This window comes from Battus philenor, unplaced genomic scaffold (genome assembly GCF_028537555.1).
Source record: "Battus philenor isolate CCGP_79_NKW_IND1 unplaced genomic scaffold, ilBatPhil1.0.hap1 SCAF_2, whole genome shotgun sequence".
NCBI lineage: Eukaryota > Metazoa > Arthropoda > Insecta > Lepidoptera > Papilionidae > Battus > Battus philenor.
In genome coordinates, this window is record NW_027181682.1 from 16,815,430 (window position 1) to 16,830,696 (window position 15,267).

At 33.1% G+C, this 15,267-nt stretch overlaps 2 protein-coding genes across 5 annotated transcripts; one reads left to right on the top strand and one right to left on the bottom strand.

Moving 5' to 3' along the window:
• Positions 1-1,165: 1,165 nt before the first annotated feature.
• On the bottom strand, positions 1,166-5,422 carry LOC137922393 (dTTP/UTP pyrophosphatase). Its single transcript, XM_068765376.1, has 4 exons — positions 5,260-5,422; positions 4,905-5,146; positions 2,613-2,759; positions 1,166-1,363 (listed from the first exon to the last, which is right to left on the bottom strand). Exons 1-4 carry the CDS (start codon positions 5,347-5,349, stop codon positions 1,198-1,200), a joined length of 645 nt encoding a protein of 214 aa, XP_068621477.1. The 5' UTR covers positions 5,350-5,422; the 3' UTR covers positions 1,166-1,197.
• Positions 5,423-6,092: 670 nt separating this feature from the next.
• On the top strand, positions 6,093-13,423 carry LOC137922174 (uncharacterized). Of its 4 annotated transcripts, XM_068765082.1 has the most exons (8): positions 6,235-6,284; positions 6,352-6,420; positions 6,488-6,585; positions 6,653-6,891; positions 7,958-9,036; positions 10,194-10,380; positions 11,250-11,474; positions 12,915-13,423. In XM_068765082.1, exons 2-8 carry the CDS (start codon positions 6,380-6,382, stop codon positions 13,074-13,076), a joined length of 2,031 nt encoding a protein of 676 aa, XP_068621183.1. In that variant the 5' UTR covers positions 6,235-6,284; positions 6,352-6,379; the 3' UTR covers positions 13,077-13,423. The 4 variants fall into 4 exon arrangements, with proteins under 4 accessions (XP_068621180.1, XP_068621181.1, XP_068621182.1 ...); XM_068765079.1 differs by lacking the exon at positions 6,352-6,420 and having other exon boundaries at positions 6,093-6,284; positions 6,473-6,585; XM_068765080.1 differs by lacking the exon at positions 6,352-6,420 and having other exon boundaries at positions 6,093-6,284; positions 6,473-6,585; positions 6,662-6,891.
• The last annotated feature ends 1,844 nt before the right edge of the window (positions 13,424-15,267 follow it).

Sequence of the window (15,267 nt, forward strand, 5' to 3'; positions counted from 1 at the left end):
CATATATTGCCGTAGGTAACGCCATTCACTTCTGGATAAAGACGCACCGAACCCGAATAGAATCAAAAATGTCTTCCAAGATTTGGAAAGCCACGAAAACCATGATGTAGAATAGAAGAAATTATGATGAATTAGATAAGAATTGCTAATAAAACAAATTATGAAAAAAGAATTTTGGAAGAAAATGTTTCTGTCACAGAATAAGATAGGTGGTAGAAGAATCCTCACAGATAGAGCCAAAAAAACAATCACCACAAAACTGACTCGACTCGCAAGCGGCCTAACCAAAAAAAGTTTCAAAACCAACGAAAAAGAACCCTTCAAGAAGAGATCCGCAAGAAAAGACGAGTAACGGCGACTCATCAAACCGATGCGACAGGAGTTGCAAATATTTAGTAGTATTTTTATTACTAAATAACTAATTCTCTAACACACTTCATTTTAGTTTAGCGCCTGAAATTACACTATGTATATTTTTTGTAGTCATATTTTATTGCTATTTATTTCTTACAGGATATGTGTGCATTATACAGAGCGGCCATTTTGCGACAAGTATTTAGTTTTAAATAGTAAGAAAAATCCCTGTAATCCATGAAGCTTTAACAGCCCTGCACAGCTGCCAGTACTAAGTTAATTTAGAATAAAAACCAAGATATACAAAAAATCTAGCATACAGCGACTTGCTTGCTGATTATTATTATTATATTACTATTTCTCCTACACACATAGTTATTTTTTATTGCAGGTATTTCATGGTGAAATAAATAAAAAACCACAATATAACAAATTATATTTATTTACAGAACACTAAGTTATACTATGTTAAAATATAAATGATTATATTTGTACCCAAACTTTGGAATATAATACAAGAAAATCAATAAAAAAAGAGGTAACACTTACATCTATGTATTTTTTAATAATGGTAAGTATGATGTTGTGTTTTACAATTGTATATTGTACTTATTTTAAGTTTATATTACTGATTTCAATTAAGACTTCAAAATAGATATTGCGCGATTCTAATATTAAAATATGCTATATTTTTTTTTATCTTCTATTGTTATTGTATTTGCATTGTCAATAAATTGAAATAACATCTTATTCTCTAGTTTACTAGAACTTTACATGTTCTGTGAGGTATAAATGGTTCAGCGGTAGGACCTTACAACTGTATTTAAAACTGTTTAAAATGCTTTATTTGATAATATCACCAGCTTTCTCCGCTTCAGGTTTAAACATTTTGTACAAAACTGAACACAGCCTGTACAATGGCAATCCCACAACCGTGAAGTAATCACCTTCTACTCTCTCCACAAAAGTTCCACCGACACCTTGGATCCCATAACCACCAGCTTTGTCCCTGAATGTTATATATTATTGCATTAGATTTTTATTATCTCTAACAGGTAAAGCGTTTGACCTCTGTCTCGCCTGATGTTAGACCATAACTGTTCAATCTTGTCTTAAACACTCCAAAGTTATTGTATAAAGATATGTAATATAAACATAATAATACTATAAAAATATATACAGCGTGATTGGTTATAGATGTAAAAACTTTAAAGGAATGAATACATAGGAAAAAATGTCATCAAAAATCTTTAAAATTTGTATACCTATTTCTGATCACTCTATATAAAGTGACCACACTGAAAGTTATGTTTTTTTTTTATTGAAATGCGCTAGACTAATTACTTCCAGCAGTACAATGTCTATAGGGACAGATAGAAAATAGTAATTAATCTAAATATGAATTTTAAAATCAATTTTTCTTAATATATTGTCATTAATTTATTATTTTTGAAACCATTGATTTTATGATAGGATATAGAACTGTGGTAGCCTAACGGATATGGTAGCCCAGTAGTTGAGGAGTGAGACTTTCAATTCTAGATTGCGGGTTCAATTTCTAAGATACAATCTCCTATAATTCACATTTTCTTTATTAATTATATTATTAACATATGATTACCACTGCCCTCAAACAAGTTTTCTGCTTACTATAATATAACACTGCATTCATCAACCCCCTACCAAGTATAGCGATATTGGTACGTCCCCCCATAGATATCTTTGGAGGTCAATGTCTTGCAGCAGGCGTATATTGGCTGAAACAATTCATTATATATTAATTGACACCAATTGAGTTATACATTCACACACAACTTTTACACCTATAACCAATCACCCTGTATATCCAATGAAGTGTTATGTCGCACCATACTCAGTTTCTAATACATTACATCTCAAGAATATATAGAGATGTAACTTCTCAGCATTCACAGTGTGAGCGCCTGGTTTATTGTGATGTAGGGAAAGGAGTCGGATACAATGTTATGTCTGCTGTGATTTTTGGGACACTTGATTGTGGAAACCAGCTCGTTGAGGAATATGAAACAATGCCCGTAATGACCCACATAGCAGTTTTAAGAAGGACACCTGCAATACATTCTATCATTTCCTTTCCTAGCAACCTCCCAACCTACCAACCTACCATCCTACCAACCTACATTCCTGCCAATGCCACTTTAGACATCTGTTCTAGAAAGTAATGTTTGATGTTTTCACGCCAATTGAAATTTGAGAAATGCATAAATGATAGAACTTACATGGGTTCTCCCGTGGAAATATAGCCCCGAATCTGATCCTCTTCCATTTTACCAAAAACAACATTGGTAGATTCTGTAAACTTTACTACATTTGTATATGACTTGACCACGACGCCTGTGTACACTGTATGTGATCTCCCAGATAGCCTGTAACATTGAATTATTTACATTATACACATATTATATATTACACCAACTGAAATAAATAATTTCACATTTATTCATTTACAAATTCAAAGAAAAACATTTGAAAATATATTCTTTTTCTAATTCTTTTAGCCGATGAATGCCTGCTGCAAGGCACAGGTGTCCCCCAAAGATATATACCATAGGGGTATATACCATAATTGTTTCACTTAGCGGAGAGATTGGCATTCAAAACATAGACCAATGGTAGCACAGAAGTAGAGTACTTAAACTTGAGTTTAGGTCACAGGTTCAATTCCCAGGACACAATCATATATAATTCACACTGTGCAATTATTACATAGGATTGCCACTGCTCACAAAAAAGTTACAGAGGATGGGCACCATCTTAGCAGCTAAGATGGTGCCCATCCCTGCCTACCATAATACCACACTGAGATCGCCAACCTGCCTGCCAAGCATGGTGATTATGGTGTATACCAACCATAGATATCAATGTAGAAGGTAAATTTTTACTTATATCTTACAATTTCTTTATTGTTGTTTGCATTTTACCTAGATTTTAGAGAAAAAAAAAAAGATAACTTGGCCTATCTCCACTATTTTTAGGCAGAAAACTATGGAAAAAATTAACCAGATGTATTGGAACTCATAGATTGCAAATATTAAAAAATGTGTTAAAAATTAAAAATTATAAGGAAGACTGTCATTTTATTCTGAGGGGGCTGCATAATGAAAATCATGTATGTGATTGAAGTATGACTAAATTCTCAGAACAACTTTAATATAATAAATTACCATTTAAAATGTTACCCAGTTTTTTATGAACGAAAATTTCGAAAATTATCAGTGTTAAATTACTGCGATAATGTGATTATATGGTTGGAAAGGCTACAAGAATACATGTTGTGCAGTTGAAGACTATATCTCAATAACTTGGTTTACATTCATTTCCAATCACCTGTATAAAGTGATTACTCTGAAATGAGGTGATGTGATTTATTTAGTATTTCCATTGGAATGCAACAGACCAATAACTTCTAGCAGTACAAAATCTATAGCAGTGATTCCCAAAGTGGTCTATATCGACCCCTAGGGGTCTATGACAACCTGCAAGGGGTCTATGTGAGTGAAAAAAAATTTGGGGGTCCATGAAATGAAAATGGGGGTCCACGATGGTGGATCTCAACACAAACATTGATAGTACTTTTATTTATATCACACTTTTTTTATAATATCAAAACATTTACATTATTTATAAAGGTACCAATGAAGTTTAAAATTTGTTTATTTAATGTTACGTATATTTTACATAACGGATACAAAATTTTATTTTGAGTAGTTTTAATTTAAATTCAATTAATAAATGTATAAATTAATATGTGTTTTTACTATAAATTTCTAACACTAAACTTCACTACAGTTAGAAATTTACAGGAAATCAATATCAGGTATGTAGGGGTCTAACCAACACAGAAAAAGATGGCAAGGGGTCTACGACGCAAAAAAGTTTGGGGAACTCTGGTCTGTAGGATACATAGTAAACAATAATTAATTTTAATATATAGCAATTCAAATTTTTAAAATTCTTTTTAAACATTATGTTATTTATTATTTAACACATTCCATGCCATGTGGGGAGTATACAACCCCTCCTGCACTTTCCGTTCAGCATTTGCAGATCTCACTGAAAAACTAGGGATTCTTAAAAAAATTAATTGTAGGGTCAAATATAGATAACTTCACATCACATATGTGCATACATAATGTATACTAAAATGTGTAACTTTCTCCCGCTAATTATAGCTTTTCAGTATTGTAAAAGTGCAAAGAATATGTATTAAATGACTTTCTTTAATTTTTAAAGTGTGGATCTCATACACTCCACGCTGCCTTAATTGAAAATCCTCAAAAATAGCTGTGGGATGGAACATATTAATAACCATTGGTTTTTGGATAAACTACAATACATTAATCAATGACAACTGTGCTATACATTCAACCCTTTAAATCATTTTATGCCTATAACAAAAATTACAATGTTGATAGTAACGGAGTAATATTTCTTTTTTAAATTACAATTATTGTACGAATTCATAATAGATATCAGATGAACAAAACAAAACGAATTAGAATCTGATTTACCTTGATAGCATTTCAAAAGCCTCCTGTTCTGATGTCGGTTTGCCGAACAATTCTCCGTCCAAAGTCACCATCGTGTCGGCACCAATAACTACATCTACATTTTCACCCGCATCTCGTAACCTATTATCAACTTCGAGCACCTTTTGCAATGCCGTCTCTTCAACAAACTCTGAAAATGTATTGTAACTTTTGGGATCCAAGTTCTCCTCAAAAAGTGATGGGCACAACTTAACTTTAAGTCCCTAAAAATATTTACAAATTTAAAAACCTTATCGTCTAATTTATAATATTATTCATAAGTTATAATTATAAAAATCTTAGAGGAAACGAATCGAAAAGGTTATAATGTGCTTACTATATTTTCGATAAGTTCTTTACGCCTTGGTGAACCACTGGCTAAAACAATATTTTTTTGTTTGAGAATGTGCATCACCGACTGCAACATCTTGTATAAAATTTGATTAAAAAATTAATTCTGAAATATCAACAAGAGTTTAAAAAAACGTCAATACAGAAACTTCAAATACTGACATCAAACAGTGCTCATCTACAAGATTGGTATAGATTATTCCTAAAACTATATGTGAAGGGAAAAGAAATTCTCGCTATTTGGATAATAAGAAATTGTAATCCTTGTTAATTATGTTTGTATAATTATATTTTATTTAAAAAAACTTAGTGGTACATATATAAAAATGTAACATTATTCATATTTATATTTATATTTTTATTAATCTTGATGAATTATCTGAGTGCATTAACCAAGTTAAAAATTCTAAAGAATTAATAAAATACAAAACAAGGGTTAAGACATCGTCCGTACCAATATATTTAAACTAATTCTCAAGCCAAGCATGAAAATATTTTTTGTTTTTGCAATCACGTAATTTCTAGTTCGATGTAAATTTACTTTTTAATTCGTTGAAACTTTATCTTCCCAAAAATATGAAAAGTCCGAAATTAATTTTTATCAACGTTTACTTATACTTACCTCTGTATTTCGCTTATTTTATTGTCGAATGCTTGGAAAATATATATATAACAAAAACTTGATTAATAACATGAATTACTTATTATTCAAATAAACTTCTATAATACCATAGTACTTATTTAATCTGTTTGAAAATCATAGAAATGAATGTGGCTGTTATCTGTGTCATGTCTATGATTTCGCCGTCTGTGTTGCGATTCAACCGCTGCTGTCGACCTCGAATCGGCTAGAGTTCAGTTTTAAGTTAAGCTAACGATAAAACCTAACGTTTAAGATTAATGGTAATGGGAGAATAAGAAGTGTAAAATGAAGTCCATTGTGGCTTACGTGCGTAGTCTGCTCGGCTTGTGCGACGAACCGACCACACGAACAAACCTAAAGCGAGACAGGTACGACTGACATTTGTTGTTTACAACATTACAGTATCGTTATGGCGGTAAAGCTTTTGCTTTTCAGATGAACCTCGATTAGAAAGTTTCACAAGATGTACAAAATACCGTTACGTCAAGCCGCAAGATACTTTAAGTCGGTATATTTCTATGCGTTACTAAAATTTTAACACGATTCGGAGGTTTAGTTTGTTTTGTTGCAGGACCGATGACGAAGTATCATCCGACGAAGATGTGCCTGCGCTGAAAAGGCAGAGGCAACTGAGAAAAACCAATTACCCCAATATAATGGCGACGAAGGGTAATATTCTAACGTTAAATTATTACTATAAATTTAAATAACCTACAAATTCGTAAATGTATTTCAGATGTCTTAGAAAAGGATAATAAGGAAGCCAAGAATGTTCGGTATATTCCTATACACGTAGAGCCTGATTATCCCAGCACTTCTACTCCTAATGTAGCGTCTTCAAGAAAAGCTAATAGGCATAGTATGCCAATTAAACTTATTGGTGTAAGTGAAAATGGTTCACCAGGATCTAGATACTCTAAAACCGAAGTAACGAGACCAGTGATACATGCAGTATTAGACAACGATGATGAACAGGTATATTTAAAATAATTACCATTATTTTTAATGGATATGACTGTAATAGTGCTCAAGGAAATATGTATTTCAATAACAAATAGTTATTTATGTTCTTGCCAACAAGAACTCATTGTACGTAATATTAAATTACAGACATTTCACTCTAATTAATCTCTATCTTCTTCTTTGTGACATCCTTATAGCTTAGAGCTGTGGTCAAGCATATCAGTATCTGCAACCATTTTTTTTGCAATTGCTCTATTGTGATAATTTTAAGAAATGCATGGTAGTGTTGCACAATTTGAAATTGCATCAGTCTAGTTAATAAGTGGCCTAAGTTTCTTCAGATTACCCAAGATCTCTGTAATGAGGTTCAAGTAAAAGAGTATTCTAAGCAATCAGGTTGTGGAGGGTTTAGGAATCAAACTCAGCTTAAACACTTTTTGAAGTGTTAACAATTTTAAGTCTGGAAATCATTGTTAATCAGATGATAGCAAATGATTTAGCTGAGATTAGTGCCTTTGCAGCCTATTTGCTCCATTTCTTCTTCTTCTTTTTAGCTGATGGATGACCACTGCAAGGTATAGGCCACCTCCAAAAAATGCCAGCGGTTTCCTGTGACTTTAAGTATATCACCGGTCAACCTGGCGGCTGGCTTGCCCATGCCGAGTCTACCAGTTTTTGGTCCCCACTTGAGAACTTTTTGGTCCCTATGGCTATTGGTGGCATAAGCGATGGAGCAAATGTCAAGTTCTGTTTAGGCGATTTTGACCTAAGTAAAAAAAAGTCAACCAGTATGCCAAGTGTGGCGATTATAGTATATTCCCCTATAAATAACTAGGGGAGACCTATGCCTCACAGTGGTTGTCTATGGGCTGAAACGGAAGCAGAAATGAAATTATATTATTAGAACAATTTTACTTAAATATTATATAAATAAACAATTCAACTAAACAAAACAAACTCTTGGCTATAAAAATCTAAGGGAAGAAGGAATTGTTTGTGACATGTATTTCAATATTTATGTTTTTTTTAAAAACAAGTATTTTAGTATTTATGTTTAATGATAATTATTTGTTTCTAGGTATCTTGGATTGAAAGTAAACCAAGAGAAAGTGCTAAAAAGGTGTACATTAATTTAGATGAAGAGGATGATGAAAATGATGAAGAAATAGATAATGATGATGTTATCTATGTTAAAAAAGTCACTGCACCTTCACCGTGTAAACCTTATAAGTATTTATTTACCAAAAATATTGAAACCGAATCCAGAGATGAAGTGGATGGCGTAGAATATTATAGGCTTAAAAAAATCAAAGATTTGAGCAACATTTCGCCTAGGAATATTAGCAAGTTCAAAATGTCAGGTGGAATAACTAAATCTTACAAGAAGGTCCCCACCTCCTTGCCAAGGTGGATGCAGTCGCAGAGTTCACCAGTGAGAAGTAGACTTGTAAACACTAATGGAAATGCACGGAGTACCCTCTCTAAAGTATTTAATTTAGATGAAAAACGAAATTATCAAGATTTAATCAGGAGAGTTGCTAATAGTTCTAGACCTATAAATTTTGGTATGCCTAGAGAAAAAATCAACTTAGTTGATGATGCCGCTTCATTTAGATTAACACAGCGCAGTCAGAAGAAAGCATTAAATGAAATAAATTTAGTCACAAGGGATCTCATTCTTGATAAGGAGAACGAAATAAATAAAGAATATGACCCTATCACAATAGCATCAATCAATTCTTCAGATTCCGAGGTTGAAATTGTTCCATCAGACAGTTCAACAACGTCTTCCTTTAAAATAGATCCAGTTAATAGTTTAAGAGATTCATTCAGGGATAAAGACATTCTAGGAGCTGATTGGTTAGCGAGATTAAATACTAAATATAAGAAGAAAAAACAGGATACACATTTAAAGTTGGAGGATGCACGAAGAGAGTCTGATATTATATCAAAACTAAATTATGAACAGAAATTAGCACATCTAGAGCATAAACTTAAGCATGAACTAAGTATACCAGAGAGTCTTATTGAAGAAGTCCCGTCTGTTGTGGAACTACCCAAGTTAACTTTGGAACAGGAGAAGCTAATAAATAGGGCTCTAGGGTCCGGCCCACCTGGACAGTTGATGGTGGAGAAGTTCAATTTGAGGATACATAGGTCAGTTCCAACACACACTATTTATTTACAGATATACATTATTAAGATCCACAGATGAACTAAGGTTACCAATATAAATCGAAAAATTATCTTAAGTAGGCAGTCGGTTGCGCCGAAAGGTTATCAAGAGGCAACCTCAAGGCTCTAACTAGATGGACTGATGACTTACTCAAGGTTTCAGGAAGTTGTTAGATTTGAGCAGCATAAGACTGGTGATCATATCAATCTTTGGGGGTAGCCTATGCCTTGCAGTAGTCTATCAGCTGACAATGATGATAATGATGAAATATAATCACATATATAAATAGTACTTAAGTATTTCAGGCTCAAGTGGTTTTGTTTATATATACTTGCTGCAATTATTCCCTATACTATAAAATTTCAATCTTTCTCCCTTTACCTTTTTATCTTAAAAAATGTTTCCACTCCTAGAGTATTTCATGGTTGGCTTTTATGATCTTCAAATGATCAGAAATTAGAAATTTCCAAGCATGCAATTATTTTCCTTGAAGGCTGTAGGCTACTGACATATACAACTTCTCCCATAAGGAGTTGTATGTGTTAGTAAGAAAGGCTAAATCTCTAGTTCTCAAAAGGCAAGTTAAACTTCTCTTGTTATAATTGTAGTGTTTTGTGTACTAGGACAGAAAGAGATGTATACCGTTGTTTATCATCAGATATATTGTGTACTGGTGATTGGTTATTGGTGTATTAGTTGTGGATATACAGCTCAATTGCTGTCAATTAATGTATGCTATCTACATTTCCAAAAGTCAATTGATAATATAATGAGGAAAAGGATTTTCAAAATTACAATTACTACACATTACAATTAATTATTGTTTATTATCTCTCTGTGCAGACTTCACTGCCAGAAACACTCTCCAAAAAAAAAATTACATATTTCAGAGTGATAAAGAGGGTGATGAAAGATAGGTGTATTGTATAAATATGTATGAATAAAAATTAATATCTAGAGTCTATCTAGTTCATCATCAGTTGATACCTTAGTTCATTTGGGTGAGTTTTTAGATTTTCCTAGTACTTCTTTACAGTTATCCATATCTCTTTTCTGATGTAAAATACAGAAGACAGAAAGAAGAGTTGATTTTAAAAGTTTTCTGAACCGATTTTCAAATTTAACAATTTGTCTTCAGGAGGGATCTTCAAACCTTGGCCGGTTTAAACTGGTTGAATGATGAAGTTATCAATTTCTACATGAATTTGCTGATGCAGCGTTGCGAGGAGCGGACAGACCTGCCGAAGGTGTACGCGACCAATACCTTCTTTTACCCAAAATTGATGCAAAGCGGACAGGCTGGCCTGCGTCGGTGGACTAGAAAGGTATGTTTCATAATCTTCTTTCTCAAACCAATGTCTCATAGATTTTAACACCTAAATTCTTAGGCTGTAGTCATTTTACAATGAACTGAGACCTTTTGGATTTGGAGAAAGATTCAGTAGATTGTTACAATATGTCAAAGCACCCTAGGAAGTCAAGCCATAAGGTGGACAGGGGGCATTGAAAGACACTACACAGTCCTATTGGAAATCTTTGACAAAAACAAAAGAAAATAACTATTATTCGGTTAAACATAGTCTTAAATTTCTGCAATGATTTTTATTAGTAGAAATAATAGGTAAATAATTTTTAATTGATTTACTTATTATTATGTATATTTTTTATTTCTGTTGTGTTGACAAGGAATTTAAACTTGATTTTTTTATAATCAGATTTAAATTGCAATTTTTTAGCAGCAGCTGGTTTAATTTCAATCAATAAAGATAACAATATATATTCAGTGATTTGATTTTATAAGTCGAATCAGAAATAAGGGAATCCACAAAAGAACCAAGATCACAGAAGCTAGAGGATTTTTTTTTATGGCCTCCGCTATTAGGAGCTTCTCATACCCCTACTTTTTAGCTAAAAGCTAGAGGAATTGCTCATCTGAAGTGGCATAAGGTGGGGCCATTGCACTTCGAACTGTTGCCCATTGGGACCTATAGGTTCTCGAGTGGCAGTTACGACCGGTAGATATGATGTGGATAAAGACCCCCCAACAGGACAACATATTTAAGGTGGCTGGATGCTGGCAGCACAGGACCAGTGATTGTGGCTATATTGGCGAGAGCCCTAAGCCTTCCAGTAAGCGTCTAACGGCTGATAGAAGAAGTCTCTGTGATTCCTGAAACTTATAATCTAATTCCAGGTGGATATCTTCTCGCACGATCTCATGGTGGTCCCTGTCCACCTGGGGGTGCACTGGTGCGTGAGCCTGGTTGACTTCAGGACGCGACGCATTATGTACTTGGATAGTATGGGCTCCCGCAATCAGCCCTGCCTCAACGCCCTGCTCCAGTACCTGCGCGACGAGCACCAAGACAAGAAGGGTCAGCCCTTTGAAGACAAGGGTTGGACTACGGAGAACTTGAAGGTAGAAGTGACTTATCTTTATACAGTATAAGTAATCTATTGACAAATGAGAGGATCGAAGAATTGCTCATTTAAAAGTGACGGAGCCGAAAGGTTCTCGAGTGGCGAACAAGGCGGTGTGTTTATGCCGACCACGGGTAGACCGACGATATTTATAAGGTCTAAGACCTATGCCTTGCAGCGGTAGTCTATAGGATGTGATGGTGATGGATCTTTTTAGGGTATATCATCTATAAGTAGTAGACTTATTATAATTTTATACTGACCTTCCAAATAAAATGGTGTCTTACACTGCCTTAGTGAAATCACTTCAAAATTCCTATCTCTATTTTTTTCCTTTTAAAGAACTTGAGATAACTTTCTCATCAAAGTTTTATATTACATTGTTCGTTATTCATTTAACTTTATAAACATTACTACAACTCATATACATACATTATTAAAGAAGTAATAAAAAGGAATGATAATTTATATAGTTATTTTTAGCCCTTATTTCTCTCCCTGAAAACAGATTGCAATACTAAAGGTTAAATAGGTTTAGGGAGGCCTCCTTGGAAGACATTAGCAAGTAACTTCACTAATCAGAAGCATTTATCATTGATCTTCATGCAGTTTTGTGTGAGAAAGGTTTTGGAGTGGTGATCAAGAGACGGTAGACGTGGTGTGTGGGCTAGGTGAACCAACGACATTGTTTAGGCGGGAAATCGATGGGTGTGGGTAGCGCAGAACCATTTCGAGGGAGGCCTATGCAGTGGGCATCGAACAGCTGAAAAGAAGCCTGTCATGATGCAAATAATTTTGATTGTTATAAATGTATCCTTACATAAGCTCAAAGGCCCATATTAAAAATTTAGGAGGTTTTGTGGTGGAGTTTAACAAGTGAGGTAGGCAATGGTAAACGAGCTGGAGCACAAAAATTAAAACACTTGGATGAAAGATAGACACAGTTTATTTTAAAAGTCATCCGCCTACAACTTACACACCAACCAAATAAATTATTTGTTATGCGAATGAAATAATTTTTACATAAATCTTTCACCGCTCATTTGTACATATTAAACTTTGATTCAAAATTAATATAAGATAGTCTTTAATTCAATATTCCATCAAGCACTAAAGATTTAATACAAATTCGCAAACAACAACACATATGTCACTTGACGGCGTTCGCCATTATTTTATTTTATAATATTTTTCGACGCGAGACGCGGTTTTGACAACCGCCTACAAATCATACGCCGCGCGTCCTTATATTTTGCGCATGCGTAGACCGATGGATTGACAGATAAGCGAAAGCATTTTGATAACTGTGATTATTTCGCTACAGTTTAATCCATATTATATATTACATGAGTCTAACAATTTCATATTTTACTTCTTGCAAATGTTCTCATATCAATGCAGTGTTATTTGAATTTTAATTAAAAAAAATCTGTTTTAGGACATACCGCAGCAGATGAATGGCAGCGACTGTGGAATGTTTGCCTGCACGTTTGCAGAGTTCTCATGCAGGAACGCCCCATACTCATTCTCCCAGAGCCACATGCCCTACTTTCGCAGGAAGGCTGTCCTGGAGATTTTGCAGGGCAAACTACTGCTGTAGGATCCAGAGCAACTGCATCTGTGAGTGTGAATAATTTAGAATATATTGTACCTAGATCATACTGCTATGCAAGGAAAAGTGAAGGAATAGATTTCTTTAATTAGTTTATTTTTGTTCAAATCATTGCATAAGCTGCATAAAACGTTGAAAGACTAATTTGATTTTAATTGTTTATACTAACATATCATGGAAACATAGAAGCTAGAAGAATAAAATCCATATTTATTTCAAATTTCATCTGATTGTTAAGTCATCAGAATTTCCTGAGATATATTTCACGTAACCAATTTTTATTTACAAGCAAAATACATAGATTCTCAACCTTTTATTTACTAACACTTACGATAAAAAACTTATATGACTCATTTATTTTACACTCGATTCTTATTCAAATATTTTAATGTTTATTTTTGATGTAATAAAATAATATTTTAAAATGATAGACATAATAAAACACAAACATAGGAGTCTATATTGCGGTTTAATGGGTGATTTTGCCTGGAATATTTGAAATATTATTATTTTAATAATATAACCTTGATAATAAAATTCCTATGCATGTAATGTTTTTAAAAGCAAAGATTGTCGTTTTATTTTCCATCTGACTGTCTAAAATTACAATATATAGGTACCTTGGAATATATTTCAGGAATAAACAGTTTAAATCTACATGAAATCAGTGTATTTGGTATTTGTTATTTTTTTTGCAAAACTATGCAGTCATATAGACCTCGGTCTATGATAGATATGAGGGCAGAATTAAGTTTCAATATTTATTTGTGAATCAACGTTTAGTTTCTAAATATATTAACAAAATTCATGATTTTAGTTTCATTCATTGTCATTTATAAGCTGATGATAATCAAATTTATAGGTTATGTTTGAAAATTGTGAGAAGGTACGCTTAGAAAATACCACATAACAATTGTTAATGAAATTGTGGATCCAGCAAGTCAATCATACAATGCAGGGATTCCTTAACTATTTATTCTATTTAACTGTTTTCAAAAGAGGAGAGGTAATACAGTACCTCTGAGTGTCCATGGCCAAATTAATTTAAAAATCTCTACCTTTTTTTTTCTATTCGCACAAAACATTTACCAATTTAATAATACTTAGCATTTGGATGATATATAGATATATTCTACTAACATATTGATCAAGTAGTTTGTAAATGTAATACAAGGTACAGGAGTGGAAGCCAAGACCTGGCAAGAACTGGCAACCATCTTAGCCTTTTTAAAATTTTAATGTCTCTCTTTGTAACATATATAATTAAAGCGAAAGGGTTACACTCGTGTCGAGTTCACTTTCGAAATGCCCCCCTTTAAATTGCCCACCCGTGGGGAGGTTGGGAAACACTGGTGTTGCATGTCCACCAAAAAGGTTGTACGACCATGTTAATGTCTGAACACCCTAGATGTAAGAAGCTTCTAACTGGTATGCAAATTTGTGGGTGAGGTCTATGTCCAGCTATGGACAATCTGTTCATCGGTTTTACTTTATTGACTGCTTTGGGAATCCCTGCATTAAATGTTTCCTCTATATAATCTTTATTAAAGTACATTGGGTTAAAATAACTTAAGTTGTCTGTTACATTAGTTTCTATGTGTATATTGACATCTCGTTCACACATTAAGTATTTATTTTCTCTTGCATTGTGGCGAAGTAAAAAAGATATGCATTTAAATAACCTTAAGTGAAACCCAATGTGAATGTTTTTCTATGGGCTAGAAATTAAATGTAAGTTGATTTATAGATATAAGATCATTGATTTGTAAATATTCGTAAAAACATTTTTTTCTTTAGGTAGCAAAACGCTCCGCTAAATGAGTTTATATTTAGGTTATTTTTTTCATTGTAATTCCATTATTTATAACTTTGATTTAATGTAAACAATTTTTCAACTACCCTCATTGACTGCACAGTGGGTAGTTATAAATTATTAATGACATTTCTGTACTTTGAGTAATTAAGTAGCTTTATTATTTGTAATTGGAATAAAAGAACCTGTTTTTGGTATTAACAACCCAAAATTATAACATAGATATCCCTACACGTGTCTTTTGGAATGTAAAATTTCAAAAATAAGTTTAGCACTTTATTTTTGTAATTATTATATTGTAAACATTTACAATCTATTTATATTGGCTCTTTTCAATAGGCTTTTCTAACTGATTTCTTCAAATTA